This window comes from Alnus glutinosa, chromosome 1 (genome assembly GCF_958979055.1).
Source record: "Alnus glutinosa chromosome 1, dhAlnGlut1.1, whole genome shotgun sequence".
NCBI lineage: Eukaryota > Viridiplantae > Streptophyta > Magnoliopsida > Fagales > Betulaceae > Alnus > Alnus glutinosa.
The window spans coordinates 21,129,760-21,155,956 of NC_084886.1; the positions used below are offsets into that span (position 1 = coordinate 21,129,760).

The 26,197-nt window shown below is 36.4% G+C and overlaps 1 protein-coding gene across 3 annotated transcripts in view; it reads right to left on the reverse strand.

The window, feature by feature from the left end:
- The window catches only part of LOC133876793 (uncharacterized), a 36,866-nt gene extending 25,500 nt beyond the window's left edge, over window positions 1-11,366 (reverse strand). Inside the window, exons 1-10 of one of the 3 annotated variants that reach the window (XM_062315044.1) lie at window positions 10,926-11,366; window positions 10,210-10,322; window positions 9,948-10,074; window positions 9,295-9,393; window positions 9,154-9,219; window positions 8,903-9,037; window positions 8,762-8,830; window positions 7,957-8,012; window positions 7,671-7,830; window positions 301-465 (exon numbers count right to left, since the gene is read on the reverse strand). In XM_062315044.1, the coding sequence (XP_062171028.1) occupies window positions 301-465; window positions 7,671-7,830; window positions 7,957-8,012; window positions 8,762-8,830; window positions 8,903-9,037; window positions 9,154-9,219; window positions 9,295-9,393; window positions 9,948-10,074; window positions 10,210-10,322; window positions 10,926-11,048 (1,113 nt within the window). In that variant the 5' untranslated portion in view covers window positions 11,049-11,366. Of the gene's footprint in view, window positions 1-300; window positions 466-7,670; window positions 7,831-7,956; window positions 8,013-8,761; window positions 8,831-8,902; window positions 9,038-9,150; window positions 9,220-9,294; window positions 9,394-9,947; window positions 10,075-10,209; window positions 10,323-10,925 lie in introns of all 3 variants that reach the window. The other 2 variants (XM_062315040.1, XM_062315049.1) reach the window with 2 other exon arrangements.
- Between the last annotated feature and the right edge of the window lie 14,831 nt (window positions 11,367-26,197).

A 26,197-nucleotide genomic window follows, 5' to 3' on the forward strand; every position in this document is an offset into this window, starting at 1 on the left:
TTTTGTTTCAGCCACAAAACAGACTCCAAGTGTCTTACAATACCTCTCTCTTCTCTGAATAACAGATTCCAAGAATTGGACAAAATAATTCCTTTTTGTTGGTAAGAAAAACAAGGCGACAAAATGACTTTCTAAAATGAAGAAATTTACCAAAATTCTATACACATCACTGTATATAAACAACAATCCATGTACATAAGATGATAACACTATAGCTACTACTAGATTATTAGGAAAGCTTTGGGAGGAGGGGATCAAGAAACAAATGACAGAATAAGTCTATAAAGAAGAAGTTCATACTTTCCTATCTGTGCCTCTTAGCACCATGAATGTCTCACCAAGACTATCAATGTTTTCAAGTGACAGGGAGCCATTGCCATTATTGACTGATGTAGATGCTCGTTTATAACTAACTACTACAGTGTATCCCAAAGCCAGCAACCCGCCTAAAGTCATCCGGCCAACCTGTTCCAGCATTGAAGAGGAGAAAAGCCATGAAAACTATTAGAAAAGGTATTATTATAGTAAAGGTTAAAGGATGTTCCTGTAATAAAGTATACTACTTATCAATTGTATTACTTCCACTAATACAAATAATAAAAGTAAGAGGTAGGAAGTATATAACACCCTTGTCCTACATTGGGAACATCAGTAACCCACATAGAGTGGGAGATTTAAAATGAATTCTTAAAATGAGCAGGTTCCTTTATGTGTTTTGTGGGGCTTGTGGCGTGAGAGAAATTCTAAGCTTTTTGAGGATGTGGAGGTTTCGGTTGGGGCTCTTTGTAGAAATGTGCTTAATATGTTATATCTTTGGGTGTCGACGCATAGCCCAGATAGTATGTTGTTCGCTTACTTTTTACTTTCTTATTCTTTTCTTTCCTCTGTTTAGGGGCTCTTCTGTATACTTCCTGTGTACTAGGGTTGCGCCCCTCTGCGCTTTTTAATGAATTCTTACTTATAAAAAAAAAAAATGAATTCTAGGGAAGCTCTAAATTGACTAAACTTTTTGGGGTGATAGTGTAGATGTGGCTAACGTTTTTTTCCTAAGTCGTTACAAATGGTATCAGAGCCACCTAGTAACGTCAAGCCGAACTGAAGCACTGCATGATGTGACCCTAACTAGAACGTCAGGGGTTTATAGAGGAGGGGGGGGGGGGGGAGAGAGAGTTTGTAGCCACCCTGTCCAAGATAGAATGGGTGATTTATAAATATAGTCATAAATGCTAAATTTCACATTGCCTAGTTATTAGATAAAACTGAGCTTTTTAAGAAATTCTAGGAAAGCTCCAAAATGACTAATCATTTAGAAGTAATAGCGCAGATGTGACTAGCGCTAGGAAAGCTCCAAATTGACTAATCCTTTTAAGGTGATAGCGCAAATGTGGCTAGCGCTTTTCCCTAAGTCGTTACAAAGTATGCTTTTCCTCTCATTTTGTGCATACCCTAGTATTAACATGGTACCAAAGCAAGCTCTTAGGGTTTAGCATTCTTTAATATTTTTTTTCTTTTGAGCCCCTCTATTTCTTTTCTTTTGTTTTGACCTTTTCCAAAATAGTACATCCATTGTGGGTTTAGGGTTTACCCGATGCCCGTGGATGGAGGTGGATAACACCGTCATCGCCATGAAAGTTGGGATTCGATTGCCATCGTTCTCGTAGGTGCAGCCATTGCAGCCAATGTGCCTTGCATTTGTATTGTGGCTGTTGTAGTAGTTGTTTTACTCTGAGAAGTTTACTGGTTCAAGGCAAGGGTATTGGTTGCTCTACGTGTGGTTGGCGATTTTTGTGGGTTTGCTTGGTAGGCTGTTCGGTTATTGTGGTGGTTGTCATTCGCACATGATATCAGTGTGTTTATGTTGGCGTTGGCATGTGTGAATCCAAATCTCACTGTTGTGGCTGCTGTCAATAAAAGCTGGTTGTAGAAACCCTAGTTCCCTGCATTGAATTGGAAGAGAATGAGGTATTTGGTTACAGGCACAAATTGGCTCATATCTGGGTTAAGACCATCCAAAGTTCGACATAATTTCAACTCCAGATCCACGGGTATTCAAGATTAAATTTTGTATACTTCTACAGATTTTTTGAATTTATGTTCTTCTATTTCTTCCTATTAAGGGTTTTCTTTGTATACTTCATGTGTATTAGGGTTGCGTCCATCTGCACTTTATTTAATGATATGAAATTACTTAAAAAATAAAAACAAAAAAGATTAAAGTTTGGGTCAAGGTGGGTCAAGTCAACTTTGGATTCCTTTTAATGAGAAAATGATCTAATCTTTTTTATTTTATAAGTAATTGAAATATCATTAAAAAGCAAAAACCACAACCCATGTACACAAGCCGTATACAAGAGAAACACCTACCTAGAATGAGAAAATCATGAAAACTAAGCTTAGTAAAGACAAACGCAACTGTCCAAAGGTAAAGAGTATTAAAGAACAAAGACTTAAGCTCCACCACTTTCTCGCGAGACGTATATAAGAGAAACACCTACCTAGAATAAGAAAATCATGAAAACTAAGCAAATTAGTAAAGACAAACGCAACTGTCCAAAGGTAAAGAGCATTAAAGAACAAAGACTTAAGCTCCACCACTTTCTCGCGGTCCTCGAAGCTTCTATCATTTCTTTCCCTCCAAAGACACCACAAAATGTATGAAGGCACCATCTTCCACACAGTTGCACTCTGAGGGCTACCAAATAACCCCCCCTCCCCCCCTTCCCTTCCCCCCCCAAACAAGCAAACAAGTTTACTACCCATCTAGGCATGACCCAAGACAGCCCAACAAGATTGAAGATAGCATTCCATAAAGCACAATCAACATCACAATAGAGAATAAGATAATCCATATACTTCTCATTCCTCTTACACATATAACACCAATAAACCACAATGACATGCAGCTTCCTAAGGTTATCAATGGTAAAGATCTTCCCTAGAGCAGCCGACCAAGCAAAGAAAGTAGCTCTCAAAGGAACCTTAATTTGTCAAATACTCCTCCAAAGGAAGGAAATGCCATCATTATGAACAATGACAATGTAGAAAGATTTAACATTGAACAACCCTTTTTTGGTCTTCACTTCCCCGTCTCACTCTAAAGGAGTACGACAAATTGAAAAACGAAGCAAAGACATCCATCTCCCGATCATAAGTTGCTCTGATAAAGCTTACATTCTACTGATGAGAGCCACTAGAAAGCTCCAAATGAACCGTTACAGAAGCATCCTTAATGCAAGCAATACTATATAAATCCGAAAAGTATTCATTAAGGGCCTTATCCTCACACCACAGGTCATGCCAGAATCTAATCTTTGAGCCATCTCCCAACTTAAATTTGGTATGACTAGAAAACATCCTCCAAACCCTCCTGATATTCTTTTATAACACCACCTCCTATGACCGAAGAAACTCATTAGAACACTACCCACCCCACGAGCTAATATATTTAGAATCCACCACAACTCTCCACCAAACCTCTCTCTTATGCATATAGCGTCATAGTCATTTTCCTAAAAGAGCATGATTGAACATCAAGAAGTTTTGGGCCCCTAACCCTCCAAGATTTGAACTCTTCACCTAGTACACCCCATAAGAAATCTAGTTGTAACTTCTCTATGCGGTTTGCAACACCAGTAGGGAAAGGGAAAAGAGACATGAAATAGGTAGGCCAATTGGAAAGGGTGCTCTTGATTAAGGTAATCCTACTACCCTTAGACAAATACATCTTTTTCCAACTAGCCACCGACACTCTATCTTCTCAATAACACTGTCTCAAATAGACTTGGCCTTATAAGAGGCTCCCAACAGAATACCAAGATAATTCAAAGCCAAAGGAAAAACCCGCAGCCTAGGATGCCATCCCATCCATATTATTGACATTACCCACAAGAATCAATTCCGACTTAGTCAGATTAATCTTCAAACTGGAAACAACTTCAAACCATAAAAATAAGGCACACATATAGCATAGATGGTCAGGATTGGCCCCACAAAAAACCAAAGTGTCATTTGCAAACAACAGGTGTAATATGTTAACCACACCAGAGTGCCTAGACCCAATAGAAAAGCATGAAAGGAATCCCCCATGAATAGTTGCAAAAAGCGTTTTACTTAAGGCCTCCATAACGATAACATAAAAGGTGACGAAGGATATCAATGTCTCAAACCATGGGAGCTAGTGAAAAATCCGAACGGGTTGCCATTCACCAAAATGAAAAAGCGCACTAAAGAAATACAATGTGTTATCCAAGAGCGCCATTTCTCCTTGAAACCGCACCTCCACAACAAATATAGTAAGAACTCCCAATTGACATGATCATAGGCCTTCTCAATATCCAATTTGCAAAGCACTCCTGGCTAACCAGATCTGATCCTACTATTTAAGCATTTATTTGATATGAGCACGGAGTCAAGGATTTGCTCACCTCTAACAAAAGCATTATGGGGCTTCGAAATAATCTTCTCTACAACTCTTCTCAATCTATTGGTTAGGAATTTAGCAATAATCATGTAAACTCCACTCACAAGACTAATAGGACAAAAGTTCTTAAGATCAATAGCCCCGAATTTCTTTGGAATGAGCTATGAAAGTGGCATTGAGACTTTTTTTAAACTACTACTAGCATGAAAATCATAGAACATCCCCATAGTAAAGCCATCAAGACTTGGCTCTTTTTCACTGTTCATACATTTTACCACCTCAAGGACCTCACTCCTCAAACGTTCTCTCTAACCAAGAGGCTTCCTTTGAGTCAATGGAATCAAAAGCAAGGCCATCTAGTTTGGGCCCCCAACTAAACTGTTCTGAAAATATGTAATCCTTGATTGTAGGTTGATCAAAAGAAACTGAGCCATTTACTGACAACTACTCAATAGAGTTGTTTCTCCTATTTGAGTTGGCCACCCGATGGAAAAACTTTGTGCATTTATCGCCATTTTTTAACCATAAAGTCCTTGACTTTTGCCTCCAACTTATCTCCTCCAAAAGAGTTTTTTTTTTTTTTTTTTTTTTTGGGTCTGCACGTTACCACCTGCTCATTCGAAACTCTTAATAGCTTGCAAGGCCTTAGGTTTACGAGCCAAAATTAAGCTTCAGGGAGCCTTGAATTCAATAAGAAGACCACCATTGCCTCACCCTGTCCACAAAAGACTTCAACCTCTAACCATACTCTCAAACTTAAAAGATCTCTTGCTCCCCTGAATACCACCATAATCAAGGAGAATGGAAGTGGCTTGGGCACAATCTATGCAATCTTTTCTGATGGAACAAAACTACCTATGTTGCTGCTAGAATTCAAAAAAAAGAGCCCAGGAGGTAGGGGACCCAACTTAGCTTTCTCACCGGCAAATTATAGAGGGGGGAGAGAGCCAAGAGCTACGACTGTTTCGCGGCTAAGGCTCTACCATGGAGGGAAGAGCCTCTAGCACAGACGTAATGTCTTCATCCCCCGAAGCAAACTGCACACACGCACAACGCCAACATCACCAGTACCAGGGAGCCCAAACCCAAGCAACCAACGCTACCTCTAGCTCCTCGACGGTGTTTGAAGAGCGGGATTGACAACACCTGAGAAGAACCACTAGTGAGGTAGCCCATTGAAACTTCGACCCTAATGACATTATGTTCAAGGATAACCAAGGGTGCTGAGTTACGACAAGTTTTGAACTCCTCACCGAGCTTCGCTCCACATGTGGCAGTAGCCACCAATAGGGATCTAGAACCATAGAATCGTCGTCATATGAGTTTCCCAAATCCTTGTCCAGTGTGGCTTGTAGATCAGCGGTAGAGACAACAACATACGTGGGCAGCCCACTATACGTCCTCCAGGTTGTTGAGCATAACAAGCACAGGGGCCCTTCATCACATTTGAGCCCAAACAAGAAGACAAGCCTATCCTAACGCAACCTTCTCTGGGCCTGGCCTAGATCCTAAATGTTGAAGATGGAAAGATTCTCTCCCTAATTAGATTATGATTTGATTGGAATATTTTATTATTTATTTCCATAGTAGGTTCTAGGTTTTTCCTATTTAATCAATGTAGCCTTATGGCACAATATGAAGTAATCGAGTAATCATAATATTTCTCCTTCTCTACTTTTCTACACTAGCTGGGCTCAAGCACAAATCAACCCACTCAATACTATGAGAGACTTCTGTTTTTAAGCATACCAATGTCTCTCTAATGATTGGTATGGTAAAAAATAATAATAAAAAATATATGATGGGTTTTAAAAAAGTGTTTTATAATAGTATAAAATGATTGGAAATGATTGGATTGTATGAAAAGTTGTGTATAATGATTGGTATGGTAAAGAATAATAATAATAAATATATGATGGGTTTATTCAAACTATTCAAACTTTATTCAAGTGACCCATGGGTTTTATTCAACTTGGATCCGGGTATGGGTTTTTGAATAAAAACCCGATTCGAATATTGAATAATTACGAACCAAACGCACCATAAGGGTCCAATAATCAAAAGTTCCCTGTCCTTCCTACAGCAGACTCCACTAGCGGGGGATCGAGTATCCTCTGAACTCCCAGACGAAAAGTTGGGCACAGCTGTCCCAGTCAACTGTCGTTTCAACGATGTTGAAACAAATTCCCAAAAATACCCCTCATCGAAGAGGATTTTGTTGGCCGCTCCTTTAGGACCTTTGCATAAGACCTATACCCAACCACCTCCTCCGGCAATTTCAAAGCCTGCACCAACACACTTCCACCCAAGCCATGCGACAAACAGCCACCTCTTTGAACCGCAACTGATTGAGGTCTACTCCCACCATCGTATATTGCATGGAAAAAATGCAAAACCGAGCGTAACTCGAGGAAGAAGGAACTCCACCCCTTTCCACCTCTTTCTTCCGGCACAACAATAAAGCCCTTCCAACCACCCCCACCGTACTCTACCACAACCAGATAACACTTGTCCTTATTAGAGGACCACTGGGCGAGGAAGGTTGTGACCCCAACTCTAGAGGTTCTCTTAAAATCCTTCGTCCCTTCCTCTTGAATCAAGACCTGCACAGTGATTAACCATTAAGCAACTCTTACTTTACCCAAACGAATAGAACAAACAATACCCTGACTCCTTCCAAGAATTTGTAACACTGTAGACCTGCCCTCCACTGAAGATCAAAAGCTTTAGATTCAATAAAACACCACCTTGAATTCCCCATAGGATTGACAAAGTTCACTAGCAACTAGTACCAATGTCTTTGCCGAAAAAGCATTCAAATTGAAATGACCATCGGGATGCGCCTACATGCACCGACAAGAAGCCTAAATTGCTAGACTAGAAACATGCATGTAAAAGAGTACTAGGCACAATGTTATTAGAGATACTTTGGCTCAAACAGCGATTAAATCAACTAATCTAACTTTTCAACCATGAAGCTTATATACACTGTTGTTGAACTTTATGTATTTATATTCATGTTTAAAGATGAATATTGTGCTACCACCACTAACAATGTTCTGTACACTGTTCACATTTATCGTGAAAATACTATGTTAGATCCCATTCCTCAAGTATGTAGATAAATACATACAAAACGCAATGCCAATAAGCAAGGAACAAAAGCCTTATGTTTATTCTGAGAAGGAATGGGGACTTGATTCTCACTACGTTTATACTAGATCTCATCAAAGGGAAGAAATTGCTTTACCTCAAATTCAGCTTTAGGCCTGATGATGTATATTTTGTCAACAATCCGTTGATCGCCAAGAGATAGATAATATCTAATACCAGATTGCCGCACCTTAATCCAATCATTTATCCGTGCTTCCTCACTTGCTGAAGGAGGTCTAAGGTACATCTCAATAAAACTGCACAAAATAAAGTTTCTTGCACACTCAGTTGCAACCATAGCTAAAAAACGAAAAAGAAAAGAAACTGTCTTTTAGATTGATGATGGCCAAGAGGTAGAAATAACAATCCGCTGATATACTCACTTGTCTGTTTGTGGTTCATTTCCCTGAAATGCATAAGCAGAATGTCCATCTGGCGACTGCCACAAAACATAGCATGTAGTGAAAGCATTTGGCTGATAAATATTACCTTATAATGAAGTAAAAATGTTATACACAGAACAAGATCGATTGTTAAAGGAGGCATAAGATAAAAAGGGAGAGTTAAGGAAGATAACTTTCGAGAAGCCTAAATTATGCATAAAAGGAGACGGGGGTGGAGCACACAATAGTGATCATAGCACATAAGCATAGGAATATAAATTTTATTAGGCACACCTCAAGCCACATAAGTTGTTTACCAATTATATAATCATGAAAAGGTTGGGAAGCAGATAAAATAGGCATGCACCTGGAAAAGCTATAAATCAGAATACTGGATGCAAGAAGTATAACATGCACCTGACACATACGTGCCTTCTTTCATATATTTTTTTGATAAGTAATTCATATCATTGATAAGCGCAAAGGGGCGCAACCCTAATACACAGGATGTATACAAAGAGAGTCCCCATTAAAGGCTAAAGAAGAAGAATGCCTTCTTTCATATATATGCCTACATAACGAACCGTAAATCAGTTTTCTTGTGTTTTTTCTGTTTTTGATTTCCGATTTCATACCATAGTGAAACTGATTAATAAGTTGTAAATGGTGAAAATTTCAAAGAAACCACTTGAGTACCCCAATCATCAAATTGAAAGAATAGCATAAATGAGGACAGGTGGAATTCCTTTTTACACAGATAGGACGACAAACATCCATTGATAATACCTACAAAATATATACAGACCTCACTTCTGCATTTCAACTTGTAGATTGCCTCTCTAAATGATGAGACAAAACTGTTGTTAATTCTAATCTGCAAAATAGAAACAATATAAAGAGAATTAGCATTAAAATTTCAGAGGTGAGAAAACTATAGAACACCAACCTGTGCATGATGAAGGTCTGGCTCAATGTGCTTTCTAAATAATGGGAAAATGCTGTCAATAAGGTAATCCAGCGAACATGAATCTCCAATATCATACCGGACTTTAGAAAGAAGGCTAAAATGAACACCACCGACCTGATACACCAAAAATATATTCGAAATATTTTATCAATTCTTTCACTAACAACTGGTAATACTACAAAGCCTCACCAAAATGAACTATAAATCCTCACAAAGAATAATATTACCACGGCGACCCGAATATCTAGCAAAGAGCGCAATTTTGCGTGCAGAGCGTACGTCCCATCAACTATTACCTAGATAAAAATGTGAAGAGACTAATGAGCCAAATAGTAAATTTTGTCAATCAAAACTGTTAACTACATGCTTACCACCCCAGATGAAGCACTCTTTATTGCTTTTGAACCAATCCGTCTCTTTTGTTGATAATCAAAAACCGGGATCAATATATCTTTGCCTTTTGTCAAATCCTAGTGTCAACACAAAATTCTGTTTCTTAATGCAAAGGGACAAGATAAACATTACACAGATTCAGATGCATTGCTCATTCTCATAAGTTATAACTGTAATGATATACTTTCTCAGAACACAAGTTGGTGACACATGATCAAATCAGGTTTACCACAACATATCAGCCCAGAGTTCACTTGGAAAAACAATATCTAAAGTTTTTTTCTTTTTTTTGTGGGGGGGGGGGGGGGGGGGGGGGGGGTGTGGCAATGAAACTCTGCTCTTTTGAAAGCCATGAAGAACATAGGCAGTTTGTCAATGATCTCAGCTCAAATGATACCTCCTCCCCTATAAGAATGGAGCGGAGGGTATGCTTATGGGTCCAAGATCCACCACATGTGTGTATAATTTACCAATCAACAAGAAAATAGGCAATTCAAAGATTTTAGCTAAAGGCAACCTTGCATACTCATTTAAAACCATCTAAAAATACCAATAGTTCTCACATGATTCAATCCAATGTGATGTTAAAAAATAGAATTCCAAAATAAAGAAAAGAGAAGCACATGCAAACCTCAAGATTTTGGACTAGTGTATGAAAATCTATTGAATCCAGATCATTCCCTTCATCAACTCCAACACGATAGTTCTCCATGGATACAACAGTACAACCAATAACAGAAGCCACCTTTTCTGCTAAGCTTCAGGGACACCATTAAATTTACAAAACAAATTAGAACAATTCAATAAAAGCAAGCAGAAAATGCCTTTCCTCTTGAAATTTATGACAAAAAAAAATGATAAGAACAAAGTAAAACATTACACAGCATAAATACCTTGTTTTACCAGAACCGCTTGGACCACCGATGCCAACTGTAACAAGACCCTCTTTTTTCTCTCGCAGTTCTTGGATAGATTTTACTAACAAATAATACCCATGGTCGAAAGACTGCACCAAATCAACCCACCTATTAGCTAGGGCTATTAATGAAAATAATAGAGCAAATTATCAAAATGCTGACTAAAACAACATCATCAAGAAAATATATATTTCGATCCCAATTCCAAAGCAAGCTAACACTACTTTCCTGTACATAAAGCTCAGACTTATGGACATAAAAATATGAAGTCAAAACACAATGCAGCGCCAACAACACAATTTGTCAAGCACCCACAACCACAAAACACATTGATGACTGCAAAATACCATTTCCACAATCAGCTATGCTCTTGAAGTGACAAAAGCAGATAATAAAATTCTTGAAGTTACCTAAATAGTGAAAACAATGATCAATACTCTGCAAATCCCATCTCCACAAATAGCTATACCCCAGGCTTCTTGAAAAAATGTTAAATAACAGACGCACACACATGCACATAATATTATTTTCCATGACATATAAATGGAAATTAGAGGCAGCAAAATGAGAACATTAACACGCAGGAAGCATCCACAACGAAACTACCCACGTATATAATCTATCCAAGAAACCCAATTTCAAGAACAACATGTTCGTGTACTTTTTGGGTGTGTTTGTGCGTGTTTGCGTACCACATGGAGAGGGAGGGATTGGAGGATGGAAGAGGAGGAGGAGGAAGCGGAAGTCGAGGGCTGTTGTTGGAAGTAGTCTCGGCCTCCATCTTGGAAGACCCGCTGAACAACTTCATCGTCCATGTTTCTTTCTTTCGGAGGCAGACAGATAGCTGGAATCAAATCCTTCCCCGCAATACCATCACAGCACGCATCTTTGTCTCTCCCTTTCTGCTTATCACTTGCTTGTTTGATTGCTTGCTTGATTGCTTGCTTGTGAGAGGAATCTCGCGGTCTATTAAAGAGAAAGCGAGAGAGAATCAGAAATGATATGGATGGGGGGAGTTTGGTTCCGCTCCTTTCTTGCCTTCATTTTTTTTTTGCAATTTCCTAAGCTGTCCTTGCCTTGCCTCGTAAGCTCCCGCTTTCTTCTTCGTTGCCTGTCTTCCTTTCTTTTATGTGTTCGCTACTTTTGGGAAAATAAGTGACGAAGTGTTTATTCAGCAGCATATCAACTTATTTTATTATTTTCTTTTAAAAAAAAAAAAAAAACTTATTTTATTATTTGTGCGTGAAGCATGGAGTTATAATTTTTAAATATGCAATTAAATTGAACAAGTTGTTAGTATTCTTCCAACTAACATATAAAATCGAAGGGGTAATTTATTAAGACATTAACATATTAGTATTATGGTCCGCGATGCATCTATTAGAACCATTTAGGCAAGTTTGATTGCCTAATTGAATAAATAATGCATTATTCGAAAATAAATTTTTCTAGTTGTATTGACTTCTTGTTTAAGAAAAAATTATTTGGAAAGAAAATATGTGTCCTATAAACACCGACTCGGCAAGGCGGAGCTAGGGAGGTCGAAATGGCCACCGACGGTGAACCCCCCCCCCCCCCATGGGATTAGTCGCATCAAAGACTTCCCGTATTTAAAAAATAGGAAGGAAACAAATGTGGATAGTAAAATAATGATGAATGTTTTTCAAGGTGGGGAAATGGTCTCGTAGTACCGAGTGAGCACAATTTTTAAGAAGCTGTCAATTTGCATAACATGTGGGATGGATTAATTATTGTGTAATTGTGATGAGTTATTTAGGTAGGTTAGTGGTATGTTTGGTTCGAATAGTATTCAATATTTAAATCGGGTTTTTATTCGAAAACCCGCAACTTGCAATCAAGCTTAATAAAACCCAGCAGCTGTTTGAATATAGTTTGAATTTTGAGGTAAAATGATAGAGGCGTGAATTTTGTTCTTTCTATGCTATCAAATAACAGAGGTGTGACTTTTGAGTTTTGTAGCGTTAAATGCTACTCTGAAACCGGTTGTTCAGTAGCATATTTTTAAAAAAAACAAAAAAACAAAAAAAAAAACAAAAAAACTAAACTAAACTAAAAACTAAAAACTAAAAAAATTAATTTTTTTTTTTTTTTAAAGAAAAATAGGAAAATGGGGTGGCTCGCGTCCACCCCAGGGGTCGGGGGTGGCTTGAAGCCAAATGGATTTCGGGGTTTGGCTGCCCCGGAGTAGTTTTTCTCTTAATTGAGTTTCCACTTCGTTAACAAAATACTTGTGTCTTTTAAATTCTGCATTTATATTATTTTGTTAATACATTGTGCACACACACACACGGTTAAAATAGAAGTCATTTATTTATCAATTGGTATCAGAGTAGGTACACTCCATTTAAAGGATTTAATTCCTGAATGTTATCCTTATCTCTTTATGACTTATATTTTTTTATTACACATTTTATCATGGATTTCTTTCAATTATTTGAAAAGAATTCTGATATTGAGCTCTCTAAAGTTTTTGATAAATTGAGTAAAACTTCTAAAAACTCCAATAAAGAGCTCAAAAAGGTGAAGCAAGAAAAAAAGTCTTTGATTGTTCAGTTATCTGAATCACATGTTTTGATTGACTCTTTGAAATCTGAGAATACCATGCTATTTGACATTATTGATACACTTGAGAATAAATTAAAAGAATCTGAAGATCTCTTGAAAAAATTCTCTAGTAATAATTTAAAGAGCATGTTTTATATTCATTCAGATATTTCTAACAAGCCTGATTTAATTGTTGATGATTTGAGTGCTTCTACTTCACATGCTTGTGATTCTGAATTAGATTCTATTGTTATTAAGCTTGTGATAGTAGACACTGCTTGCTTGGATATTTCTGAAAATTCTTGTTTAAATAATTGTGTGAAGCCAAAATCCAAAGATACAGGTACACAAGCTCATGGTAAGTTTGTCCCTACTTGTCATAATTGTGGGAATGTTGTTCATATTAGATCAAATTATTTTCTGTTAAAAACTCACATATCTTGGATTAAGCAGGATGCTCCGAGGAAAGGAAAAGTTGAAGAATCTTCCTCATCCAAATATGTCCCTCCGCATAGGAGACATATAAAACGTGAGGACAGTATTATTTGTAAGAATGCTAACCTAAAAACTGCAGAGACTGTCAAAAACATTCAAACAAAAGAAGCATGCCCACCTATCATCACTGCAGCATCACCGGTCACATCCGACCCAAATATCCACAGCTCCAAGCTCAGAAGTCGAAGGTTTAGAAGGAGCTGCCAACAAAAGCTACATCAGGCACTCCACCTCTGATGGCACATCAGGCTCCACGGCATCAACAGAAGTTTGTTCCTGCCAATCAGAATGGCAAACCAAAGAAGAACAAATCAATGCGCTACAAGAAAAAGCCACAAAAGCCCAACAACAATCATGGCTATGAAGGATTGCTGAGCCTAATACAAGGTATGCTAAGGAGTATAGACAACATGGACGTGACCAGCAAACCATCTCCACGGGTCAAGAAGGTATGGGTCAAAAATGATGAGACCATTCATCCCTTGAGGGGGAGTGGACTCACCTAGTAAAGGTGAAGTCTTACCATGCCTAGAAGTTTGGTTCCTAAATCATAGTGCATGTTAGGTATGTTTGCATTGCATAGTTTATCATGTCATATCCTATTCGTGCCTTACATTCTGTTTAAGGAACCGTTTATTTTATCCCCCATATTTTCTCTTGTTATCTTGAGAAACTTTTGTAGATATTTTTTTGGGGATGCCAGTTAAAAGCACGTCAGGCGACTGCTTTTCTGTCTTGGTATTTCTAAACCTCTCTTCCTGAGGACAGGTTTGATTTTACCTTACATGCTAGAACTAGATGTTATTTCCTTTTCCATAAGCATGTCCTTGTTTTTCTGTCTTATTTTTCAACCAAAAAAAAAAAAAATGGGGGAGAAGATGCAGAATTTTATTTTTTCTTTTGATAGCTTTTCAGATATTGCATGTGTTTTTGCCTGATATCTCAGTTCATTGTGCATTGATTAAATATGCTTATATATGATTGAGAGTTTATGCCTGATATCTGCTAAGTTTTCCTGTTGCATCTTAATGCTAGATAGTTACTTTCCTCATGCGATAAAAATGTGCACTATCCAAGGCTCCCCTAAGGTACATCATTTTCTTCTTTGACTTCTTGCTTCTGGAAATTCTAATGAGAAAGATGTCTTTGATAAGATGGTCAAATTGACCAATATGCTAGATGAACCTAGAACCTAAAAATTCTAGCATTCTCTCTAGGTTATAGCACAAAAAATAAACAAGCAGTTATTCTTCTAAATTCCTTATTATATGCATATATTCACTGCTTCTGTGCTGAGTTAGTTCTATATCTTGTCCTTCATAGTGCAAGTAAAATTTTATGTTGTCCTTCATTGTACAAGTAAAACAATTAGGTGCTGCATCTTAAGGGGAGTGTATCAGATGAGGGTGGCTAGGCCCTAGTAAATAATAAGGTTTGACTTTTGACTGATTTTTCATTGATTTTCTTTCTTGTTTAGAAAAATCGGTTGCTTTAAGTCATATCAGTGAACTTCATACCTTATTGAGAAAGTCTTCACACACACACACACACACGTATTTCATGAGTTGAGTAATCTATCTAAAATTTCTATCTATAGGGAATTTTGTGCTTATTGAATACTTAACTCTTATTTATATCTTTACATATTTTTGCAATGTTATTTAACTGTTTTATCAGTTGATTTTATATGCGTGTTCTGAAGCTAACTTTAAGAAAAAATATTTTTCTGCAAATTTTTCTTCAGTTTCAGATTTTCAGTGTGAAGCGTCCGGACGGACCTATTCTTACGTCTAGACCAGAGTAGTCTTGTCGTACGCTGTCCTAGCAGTAGCCGTCCGGACGGTTAAGTGACACGTCCGGACAGGATCTCTACGGGTTTAAGACTTGCGTCTCTTTCTCTGCCATACACTTATCTCTGCATTTTTATTGATTTATCATGTTATGTACGGATTTCTCTCGAGATTTTGGTATTCTCTGCACATTTCTTCTCATTCCACGATCTTCTTTGTGTCTTCATTTGTTCTTTTTAAGTTTTTGTGCTTTTAGAATATTGAAATATTTGGTGATTGGGATATTTTCTTGAGATATTGTGCATGAAAAACCTATTTTGTCTGTGTGTTGGGTTGATCTTGATATATTTATGCCTTAAGAATTGCTGCATTGCTTATATTTTTCTTTGGCATTCATTGGACAGCCGTCATAAATACCACATTGTTTTTGGAATTAATAGAATCTGATGTTTCTTGATAATGGTATTTTTGGAGATATTTCTGTTTAATCTTGGTTCAGGAATATGTCATCCAACGGTTCCCAGCACAGTGTTTGAGAGATAGATCTTTTGGAAAACAGACTGCTGTTGAAGTCATATGTTTATATTTCCAAAGGTCTCAAGTTTTAGATGAACTCTTCCCCCCCCCCCCCCCCCCCCCCCGCTCATGAAAAGCCTTTCGTAGCATCTCCTTCAGATCTGTATCAGTTAAAGGTTCAGTGGTGAATCTCCTCATTTATCTTGTAGACTAGTTGCTTAGAGGATGTCAATCTACAGATAACCAGTTTCAGGCTTTGCAAAATCAAGCGACTGAAGGTTTTTCAGTCCATGGTTCTCAGCTTCCGGAGCTAGAAGCCGAAGTAGTACAAATCTAGCTTTTTATACGGTTTTCTCTATGTTACTGGATTTCAATGGATTAGCAGGATTTGCTACTTGGAGGATTTTTGTTCCTCTCTTTTGGGCCACTTGCAGGCTCTTCTCTATTTTCCTATTGTTTAGGATTTTATAACATTTTTTGTCTGTGGATTTTATATACTCTGTTTACCCTGTCCTGTTGAAACATTAAGGGGAAGTATTTTATTACTATGGTCTTTCTATACTCTGTTTACCATTTGTCCCTTTATGACAAAAAGGGGGAGTATATGTTAGTTTTGGACCGGAAAATGTATTTTTAACCCGGTCAAATGATTTTTGTCCCAGAATGGCCAAATGGGGAGTTTGTTAGTTTGTGATTGGCTACATTCTGTTGGATAAAATCATTTCTATGTAATGATACTTGTTATACATGCATGCTATGTTTTTCGGAGTCTACACTTTAGTTTTGTCCTTCAAAGAAGACTATGTGCAGAATTCAAAGCAGTTAGTACAGTTCCCTTGCAACCATCCGGACGCTCAACTGTCTAAGCATCATCCGTCCGGATGACGAGAACTTTATGTCCGGACCTTCCTTTGTGTCGAGAAGCTTCGAAATGCTCTAGCTTACATCTGTTCGGACGTCTCAGCAGCACTTCCGGACGTCGTCCAGTGTTCGATGAGCTATGGGATTTCTTTCCAAAACACAGATATGGGAAGACAACTGCAACCGCTTGGATGATGTGTGTTCCTGTCCAGACGCGCTCATTCATAAGGCAAGTCGTGCATTCAAAATCCAGATATACGGACGTTAGTCTTCGTGGTCTAGACGCTCAAGCTTCATATATGAAAATTGCATGCATCAGATCAAATGTCCGGACGCTAGGGCAACACCTTCCGGACGCGGCTCAATTTAGGAAAGAATTTTAGCGAAATTTGGAAAGCCGATCACACAATTGTCCGTCCGGACGCCTTATGTCTACCGTCCAAACTGTGCCTAGGAAAACCTAATCAAACGCGATTTTGGTCTTTTGTAGCCTATAAATAGAGGCCCCTATGCTTGAGAATTGTAAGAATTCGGTATTGAATTCCGTAGAGTTTAGAGAGTTTATTGTGACGATTATTGTGTTAAAGTGTTCTCTAAAGCCGTTGCCAAGTGCTATTGCTGTGCTGAATTGAAGTCTATCTTAGGGGTTGGCCCTAAGGTAAAGGATTCCATTGAAGACCCATTCAGGTAGGAGACTTGGTTGGGAAGCGTTCGTGTTGGGTTACACGTCAGAGTTCAAGGTACGACCACTGCATAAGGGTATGTGAGTGCTACTGCTTTGTAACTAGCTTTGTCTTCTGAATAGTAGATATCTTGGGTTAGGCTGCTCCGGAGTGCTTTTTCTCTTAATTGAGTTTCCACTTCGTTAACAAAACACTTGTGTCTTTTAAATTTTGCATTTATATTATTTTGTTAACACATTGTGTACACACACGCCGTTACAAGAGAAGTCATCTATTTATCATTTATTAATTTGGCTTAATAAGCCATGTTTTGTCTTTATCTAAATAAGAATAGCCTATAAAATGGGGAGGTAGGTTATATTCTCTAAGTGTAAGAATTTAATTTAATTTTTTTTTAAAAAAAATAAATAAATAAATTAGGTTTTCTCTTGCCCTAAACGAAGTTTAAAGCTTTCTCCTACCCTAAACGAAGACTGGATTTTTATCGATTGGTATTATAGAGTCATGGAAACAAACCGGGATTGCATCGTAGAGTAGGAGGTTGTAATTTTGGAGATACGCAAGGGAATACAAATGATGGAGGCGGGTTCGTGCGTCAGGAAGGCGAAGCTATAGGGTCTTCTAGACCCTATGTGTGAGATCTTGCACTTTATGTCCAAAGCCCAATTGTGCTTAGGCATGTCACACGACTTTGGGCCTATTTTGGGTATTGGGCCTATTAAATGTTATAGCTGGGTTGTGTCTATGTGGCAGATGGGAATATAAATTGGGCTCTGCAGCTCTAATTCTAGGCCTGGTTGGGAACATATGTCTAGCATTTCTGTTCTACCCAGCGACTCGTGTGTCATCGGTGCTGCCACTCTTCGGCCTCACTTCTTATTGAAATCATCGATCATGGGCTCATACCCAAAGCCAACAAATTGGTTCAAAGAACTGGGAAATGGAAGATTAGGCTCTGGAAGGGAAATGGCTTTTTGAATAGAAGGGTTCCAGAGAACACACACACACACACACACACACACATCTATATACCTGGTTACCACACACACATATATATACCTGGTTATCATACATATACACACACATATATATACCCGGTTACCGGTTATAACCAGGTATATATAATTGCTAAAACTAGTAACCACCCTGGTAGCTAGTTACCGATTATTTTCAACCGGGAATCAAACCTGTAACGACCCAAGGAAAAGCGCTAGCCACATCTGAGCGATCACCCCAAAAGAACTAGTCAATTTGGAACTTTCCTAGAATCCCTTATAAAGTTTTGTTTCACCTAGTAACTAGGCAATGTGGGACTTAGCACCCATGAGTATCTTTATAAACCATTCACTCTATGTGAGCTATTCATCTTTTTTCAATATAGGACCGGGGTGTTACAAACTCCCTTCCTTAAATCCTTGACATCCTCGTCAAGGCCATGTCATGCGGTGTTCTAGTACCACATGACTTGGCGTTACTAGGGGGCTCTAATACCATTTGTAACAACCCAAGGAAAAGCGCTAGACACATCTGCGCTATCACTCCAAAAGGATTAGTCAAATTTGGAGCTTTTCTAGAATCCCTTATAAAACCTAGTTTCACCTAGTAATTAGGCAGTGTGAGATTTAACACTCATGAGTATCTTTATAAACCACTCACTCTATGTGAGCTATTCATCTTTTTCCAATATGGGACCGGGGGGCTGCAAAACTGGTTTTTTGGTTACCGACCAGTTATAACTGGCTGGATTTACACTCATATTACAAGATAAGAATTGTAGCACCTCGAATTTTACTTCCTGAAATAAAGGAATCTTAAAATTGAACATAAGACGGATTGCTGTATTTTATAGGTGGAATAATGATTTTGAGGAATTTTAATGATTTAGTCTTTAGAGTAAGGAATTATTTTGGTAAAGTCGGAAGGGTATATTTTGTTGGGGCAAGTAGGATTTTATTATCCTATAGGAGAAAGGGAAACATTTTGAAAATGACTATGATGATTTTGACTAGTGAATTTTATTTTATAGGCTTTAATTCTATCAAGAAAGATTTAAAAGTTTTAAAAGGATTATATAATTTATATTGGAGACTTTAATATCATGGTGGTACTTTGATTGAATGAAAAATATTTAATAAGCTTTAGTTCTAATCATTAAGGATTCTCGATTTAAAATTGTGGGAGTGGTTGGAATGATCGATAAAGGATTTACTTATAGAGACTTTTAATTTTAAAAGTGTTAAAGGACTTTATTCAGACTAAGGAGAGCTTTTAGAAGCTTATTAAGATGGAAAATATTTTATAGGTTTAATTTTTGAATATCGAGAAATTTTAGTCAAATCATCAAGTTGATGGGACGATTGATAGAGGATTCCATTCTAGGCTTTTAATTTTATTAGGAAGGGTATAAGAGTATTGAAAGATGTTGTGGACTAAGAGAAGTTTTTGAGAGCTTTTTTGGATTTTGGATGATTAAGAGATAAAATTGGATTATAAGTGTTTGATTTTGAGGTAAAGAAAATGAGGTGGCTAGTAGAATATCACATGACTAGCAGACTTTGGTAGATCAAAGTCAGTTTCGGTTGATCAAACTTGTGACACACAAATAAGAAAGTGATGTTGAAGGGTGAGAATAGATAGGCATTTGATTGGCTGGCCTAGCCCATCTCGATCAATTGAAGTAGGGTTCGATCGATCGAAACTGTAATGATTAGAGTGATGTGACGCAATTATATAAGATCAGAAGGGTATTAAAAGATTTGATAAATTTTGATCAATCGAAGGACTTTTTGATTGATCAAACTATAAAATAAGTGTGCGATTAGATGAGATAAAACACGTATTAAACAAGTTTGACAAACTTTGATCAATCAAGCTAAGATTAAAAGAGAAGCTTCAAAAGAAATCAAAAGAAGGGAGAGTTCAGTTTTTCATCCTCCCCCCTCTTCAAATACGTAGAGAGAGAGAGATAGAGAGAGAGAGAGAGCAAAAATAAGGAGGAGCTTGAGGAGAGAGAAAGTGTTTGGTCCAAATCTAAGCAAGGTGAGCTTTTCTTTTCTTTTCTTTTTTCGTTTTTTTTTAACGAAAGATCTGAGTATTTCATTGATCAAAGATCACGAGCATAAAGGTCTTACATCACAAAGCATCTCTGCAAAATCATAGCCACATGCTATGAGGTTACAAAGTCATAGATACAAACAAAATTCTTACAATAAAGTGTTATCTATGACTTTCATCTTCCACTAACCCACATACAAAAATAGTTAAAGAGCATATCTACTCTGAGCAGACTAGATCTAAAACAAGAGTAGCCAAATATCCTAGAAAAATTTATTTAAACTGGCCATGAAAGATAACCCCTCACACCGAACTATTCAGGCCGTGAGGGATAACCCCTCACTCTTGACTAACCTTCATCCCATAGATTGTCCATGAGGGCAAATCTATGGAGAAGAAAACCACTATTCAAAGTAAAAGCACAACCAGCAAATAACAGCAGTGGCCATGGATGAAATGAATGGCACAACACAGAGGTAGTTGGACGGATGGATAAAGAAGAGGTCAAAATTGTTGATCTGGTCGAAGAACACCTGCAAACAAAAGAAAAAACTAGAATGGGAAGGGGGTAGGAGTGGGGAGTAGAAAGGGAAAAGGAGAGGAGGAGGGAGCATGAGCAGATCTGCTCCCAGGTGAGCTTTTCTCTAAGCTTAGTTTTGATATGTTGTTTTTGGATATGTGTTGAGTATGAGTTGTTGGGTTGCTTGGACAAAGGGAGTTTGAGTATGGTAGTGATTTTGTTGTTGTGTTTAAGAAAGAGGGTAAATGGAAGAAAATGGTGTGAAAGGAAAGAAATCATGCAAGGAAGAAGGGGAAAACCTAGTTTAGGGCTAGTTCGATCAATCAAACAAGAGACAGAAAGGTTTGATCACAATCCAATTGATCGAACTAGAAACAGAACAATCAATTGAACCAAGGCATACTAGTTTAAATAGGCTTGTAATCAATCATAGTTATGATGAGATGTTAATTAAGGAGTATAATACGATTATTTGCATTGTAAACAGAGGATTAGTGTAACACCTGGGAAAATTAGAAGTTACAAATAATAATAAAATAGTATGGATAATAAAATATTAATTAAAGCTGTAAATAAACCAGTCTCTTCAATAACTCACTCGATTAAACCTGACTCGAACTTGAACTCGAATTCGGTAATGTACAAACCCGCTTATTACTGTAGAAACCACTCAATTAGTAAGTAATACATACCTAACTCGCTCAACGGGACTCTATAGAGGCTTGCGAGCCTAGCTCATTTAATACTCGACATGACCCGCTCACTTAACTTGTTAGCTCGTTCATATATCTTTTATTTATATATATATAGGTTACTTTGTGTGTGTGAGGAGGGGGGGGAGGGGGGAGGGAGGTTATATTAACGTACTAACTAGTAATTGGTTAGCTAGTAAAGCAACATATTAACTAAGTTAATATGTATTAAGTTACTAAAGTAAGTTAAGTATACTGAAAAGACATAACAATTTTTATTTTTATTTTTTTTTAAAAAAAGGAAAAAGAGAGAGCAGACTCTATAGTTAACTATAAGTTAATTTGATAAAAATAAAAATAAAAAGAAATTATAGGTTACTTAATAGTGGTATGTATATCATATATATTAACTTAGTATTATTAACTAATTAACTAAGCAAACATAGTTAACTATATATTACAAACTTAGTATTAACTAACATATTAAGTTATTAACTAGGTGGTTAATATACACTAACTTACTATTACTAAGTAACTAACTAACTAAGTAAGATAATTTTTATTTTTATTTAAAAAAAAAAAAAAAAAAAAAAAAAAAAAAAAACTAAGCATGGTTAACTATAGGTTACTTTGATAAATATAATATATTATTAACATACTAACTTGTTAGTTCATAAACTAATATATTAAGTTATTAATTAGGTCATTAATGTATTTATGAATGTATGTAACAATGACAATGTGATTCATATAATCTTAAACTAAGTAATTATCATTAAAATTAACAATGTGTTGGTTATAATCACAAATTAAGTATTGTCATTAGAATTTAGATCATATGATTATATGATCAAATGAATTATCATTTGAATTTAGATCACATGATCATTTGGTCTAACATTGCAGTTATATAATAATAGGATATAGCTTTATGCCATTTAATCATTATATCAATGAATATGATCATATGATCATTAGATACTTATGAGTTAGGATAACTATGATTCATAATTATTATACTTATTATTTATCATAGATAATCTCATATTGTGTGATATGATTCATAATTCATAAGTATCATATTATAGATACTTATGAGTTAGGATAGATATGATTCATAATTATTATACTTATTATTTATTATAGATAATCTTATATTGTGTGATATGATTCATAATTCATAAGTATAATATTATAGCCACATAATGTCACATAAGTATACAAATTTATATTAATACAATGATTAAGTATCTAGATACTTAGTTACAATGTATACTATAAAGTATACATGTATACTATATGTTAATAATAACTAATACCATACTAACTAGTTAGAATATATTTACTAACATCGTTAGTGTTACAAACTTAATATATGTTATCATAACTAACATTAATATGTTATATATGTTAGTTGTTATTCATATGTATATATGTATATTGACTATTTATTTAATACATACAAACTTAGAGTGTGTTTGACATTGTGATTTCGCAGATACAATGTTAGATTTTAAACCAAATTGTAAATAATGAATCGTTTGAAATTGCGTTTTAAAAAAATTGCGATTTGAAATAGTAGAAAATTCACGTTTTCAAATTGCAAACAAATGGTGTGTTTTTAAAAACACATAATTTTAAAGGCCAAATTATGATTTTGCCAAATGTCTCACTGCATTTTTAAAAACGTTTCACTTTGATTTTAAAGGTCAAACTATGATTTTGCCAAATGTCTCACTGTGTTTTTAAAAATCAAGTATTTAAATTGCAAATTTTAAAATTGTATTTTTTGAAATCGTAAACTTAAACGGTTCCTTAGTATTATTAAGTTAATAAGTAAATTAATTAACATAAATTACATAAGTAGTTAAAAAGTTAGTTAAAATATAATATGTAATTATATTAGTGTTAGTTAAGATATAAAATGTAATCATATTAGTGTAAGACCATCTTATCTATTCAACATCTGATGTATAATATACTTGGTAAGTTTATGAACCAGCAAAAGAATTACTAGATTTGATATATAATATTCTTGGTAAGATATGCAAGACATCATATGTGGAGCCCGGGGGAGCTCAAAGTCTGGAGTTAATCTTTTTTTTTTTTTTATTCTTATTTTTTTAAAAAATAAAAAATAAACAAAATGTGAAGTGCTGGGGTGTCAACCCGTCACGTCAGTTGTCGAAATTGTCTTGGGGGCAATTTTGTCAACAAGTAGAAGTCTAATGCTAATTGTTTTTAAAGATAAAATGTGAAAGTTAATTTTCTTAAAAAAAAAAAGAAAAAAGAAGAGAGATAAAAGATAAAAGGTTGAATCAGTTGTCAAAATTACCTCAGTTGTCACGTAACACTGACACCCCACGTGAACTTTTACAACTTTTTTTTCTACGACAATCTTTTACATTGCATTTTACATACAAAGTAACTTGATTATATAAAATCACGTCCCATTACTGCCAATTGTATCCCAATACTACTGCCAGTTGTATCCTACTGCCTCTTCTTCTTGATGTTACTTCCTTACGCTTCTCAAAATTCACCTAAATTCACGCTTACTTTTTGATAACTCTAGACTCTTCCTTCCTCACCATTTTCAATTTCCTCTTGCTAGCAACAATTCTCATAGTTGTTCTTCTTCACCTTTTTCACCACCGTGCACCACCGTTCCGCCTTTAGACCTAAAATAGTGGCCATATAGAGGAAGGTGCTATATACTCGGTGTTGTGCAATGGAGTGGCAAGGAGAAGCTGTTGTCGTGCGGTGGTGGTAGTTAAAAGTTGTGCGTTGTTTCCGAGCCTGAGTCAAGATGAGCTACCCAATAACAGCTCGAATGGGCTTTTTAAACCGAACTCAAGCTTGAATTAATACTTGAGCTTGAGACGAGCCGAGCCTGTCGAGTACCTGACTCGCCCAAATGGCGTTTTCAATGAGTTGGAGCTAGGCTAAGCTTCTAGCGAGCTGAGTTTAGACACACATTTCTTAACAAGGCTCGAGCTCGAGCTTGGCTAGAATAAGAGTCCTCATAAACGAGTCAATCTCAAAATCCAAAAGCTTGGCTCAATTACAACCCTAGATTAATAAAAGTTATATCCCAATTAGGATGTACAAGGGCGGGTATTAACCTCCCACTAACCACTAACCGCATAACCGCTTTGGTTGGGCAGTTGGAAATAACCGCTAACCGCCTGTAGCGTTACGGTTAGTGATTTTAGGGGTAGGCAGATGCGTTTAATAACTGTTAACCGCCTACCCTTATATATAATATAAATGATATATTATATATATATATATATAGAAAATAATTGAGTGTTTAACACCAAGGCAATGTCGTTTTGGTATATGGTCTTTTTTTTTAATGAATAGTATAGGGTTTACTCAGTCTTCACCCTCCCTTTTCTTATCTCTTCTCATTTCGCAACTTTCATTCACGCCACAGCAGAAAGCCTCTCACACTCAGCCTTTCATTCTCAACTCTCACGCTGCACGACGTCGTGGCTGGAGGTGTGTTTCCTCTCATATCCTTTTTCTTTTATTTTGTGATTCCCTTTTTCTTTTTTGGGGTTTTAGTTATTTCACATGATTTGCGACTTTTATGGGTTGAAGTTGGTAAGGGTGTACAAGTGGGGCAATTATAGCCAAGTGGTAAGGCATCGATTTTTGTTATCGGTATTATCCTCATAATTAATCGATTTATACGAAAAAGATCATACCTATATTGTTTTTTAATATTTTCTTTTTGATTTAATAATAAATCTATTTCAAAATCATTATTAACCGCAACCGGATAACTGCATAACTGCCTAGGCCGGTTGTGGTTACCGGTTATAGGATTTAGAAATCCGGTTAATAACCGGATAACCGGTAACTGGTTTATTATATATATATATATATATATTAAAAATAAATTAAAAACAATAATAATTAAAACCTACATCTAGGTTTCTTTTCTTTCTCCTTCACGCCGCATTCAACCATTTAGTATAATGCTTGTTGAATGACTTTTGATTTCTAGTCACATTCAACCATTTAGTAGTGGTTGATGTGATTGGTTTATTACTTTTTATAATGCTTTTTGAATGACTTTTCATTTTCTTGGCAGCTCATGCAATGCTTTTATGTTGAAGTATTAGTGGTTGATTTAATTTATTAAACCTATCATGTAGTGGTCTAGACATATTGAATGGTTGAATGTGACTTTTTCTCCCTTGCGAATATTGAGTGGTCCAGACTATGGTTATGCAAAGACTCTAGACGTCCATAATAGAGACTTCACTCTAGAGACTCTAGAAATCCACTACCAGTGAATTAGTGATCTTTCTTTTCATTTTTTTGTTTTTTTTTTTTTTTTGAGTTCCCTTGCATTCCCGGTTATCATGAAATGCATTCGCATAATCAAAAATCAACAATTTATGGATTTTTTTTAGAAATAAACAATTTATGAAAAGTGGTACCAGTTAATAACCATATAATTGCTGGTTGCAGTAACTCGCTAACCGGTCTAGCGGTTGCGATTATTGAAAAACGAATAATTGCCTAAAACGGTTGCGGTTATGAGAGAATAGCTACAACCACAACCGGTTGTACATCCCTAGATGTTGGGATGATCTTGGATGAGCTATGGCCGAATGGTTGTGTTGGGGTGTTAGATTGACTTTCTATGTGGAGGTCGATTGTGGTGTTTTGGCGAAACTGATATTTTTGGGTGTTGGGGTGTTGTTTGTTGATTGTCGATCCAAATCCGCTTGCTACTGCTATTTATTGCAATTAGAGGCAACACAGTGCTAG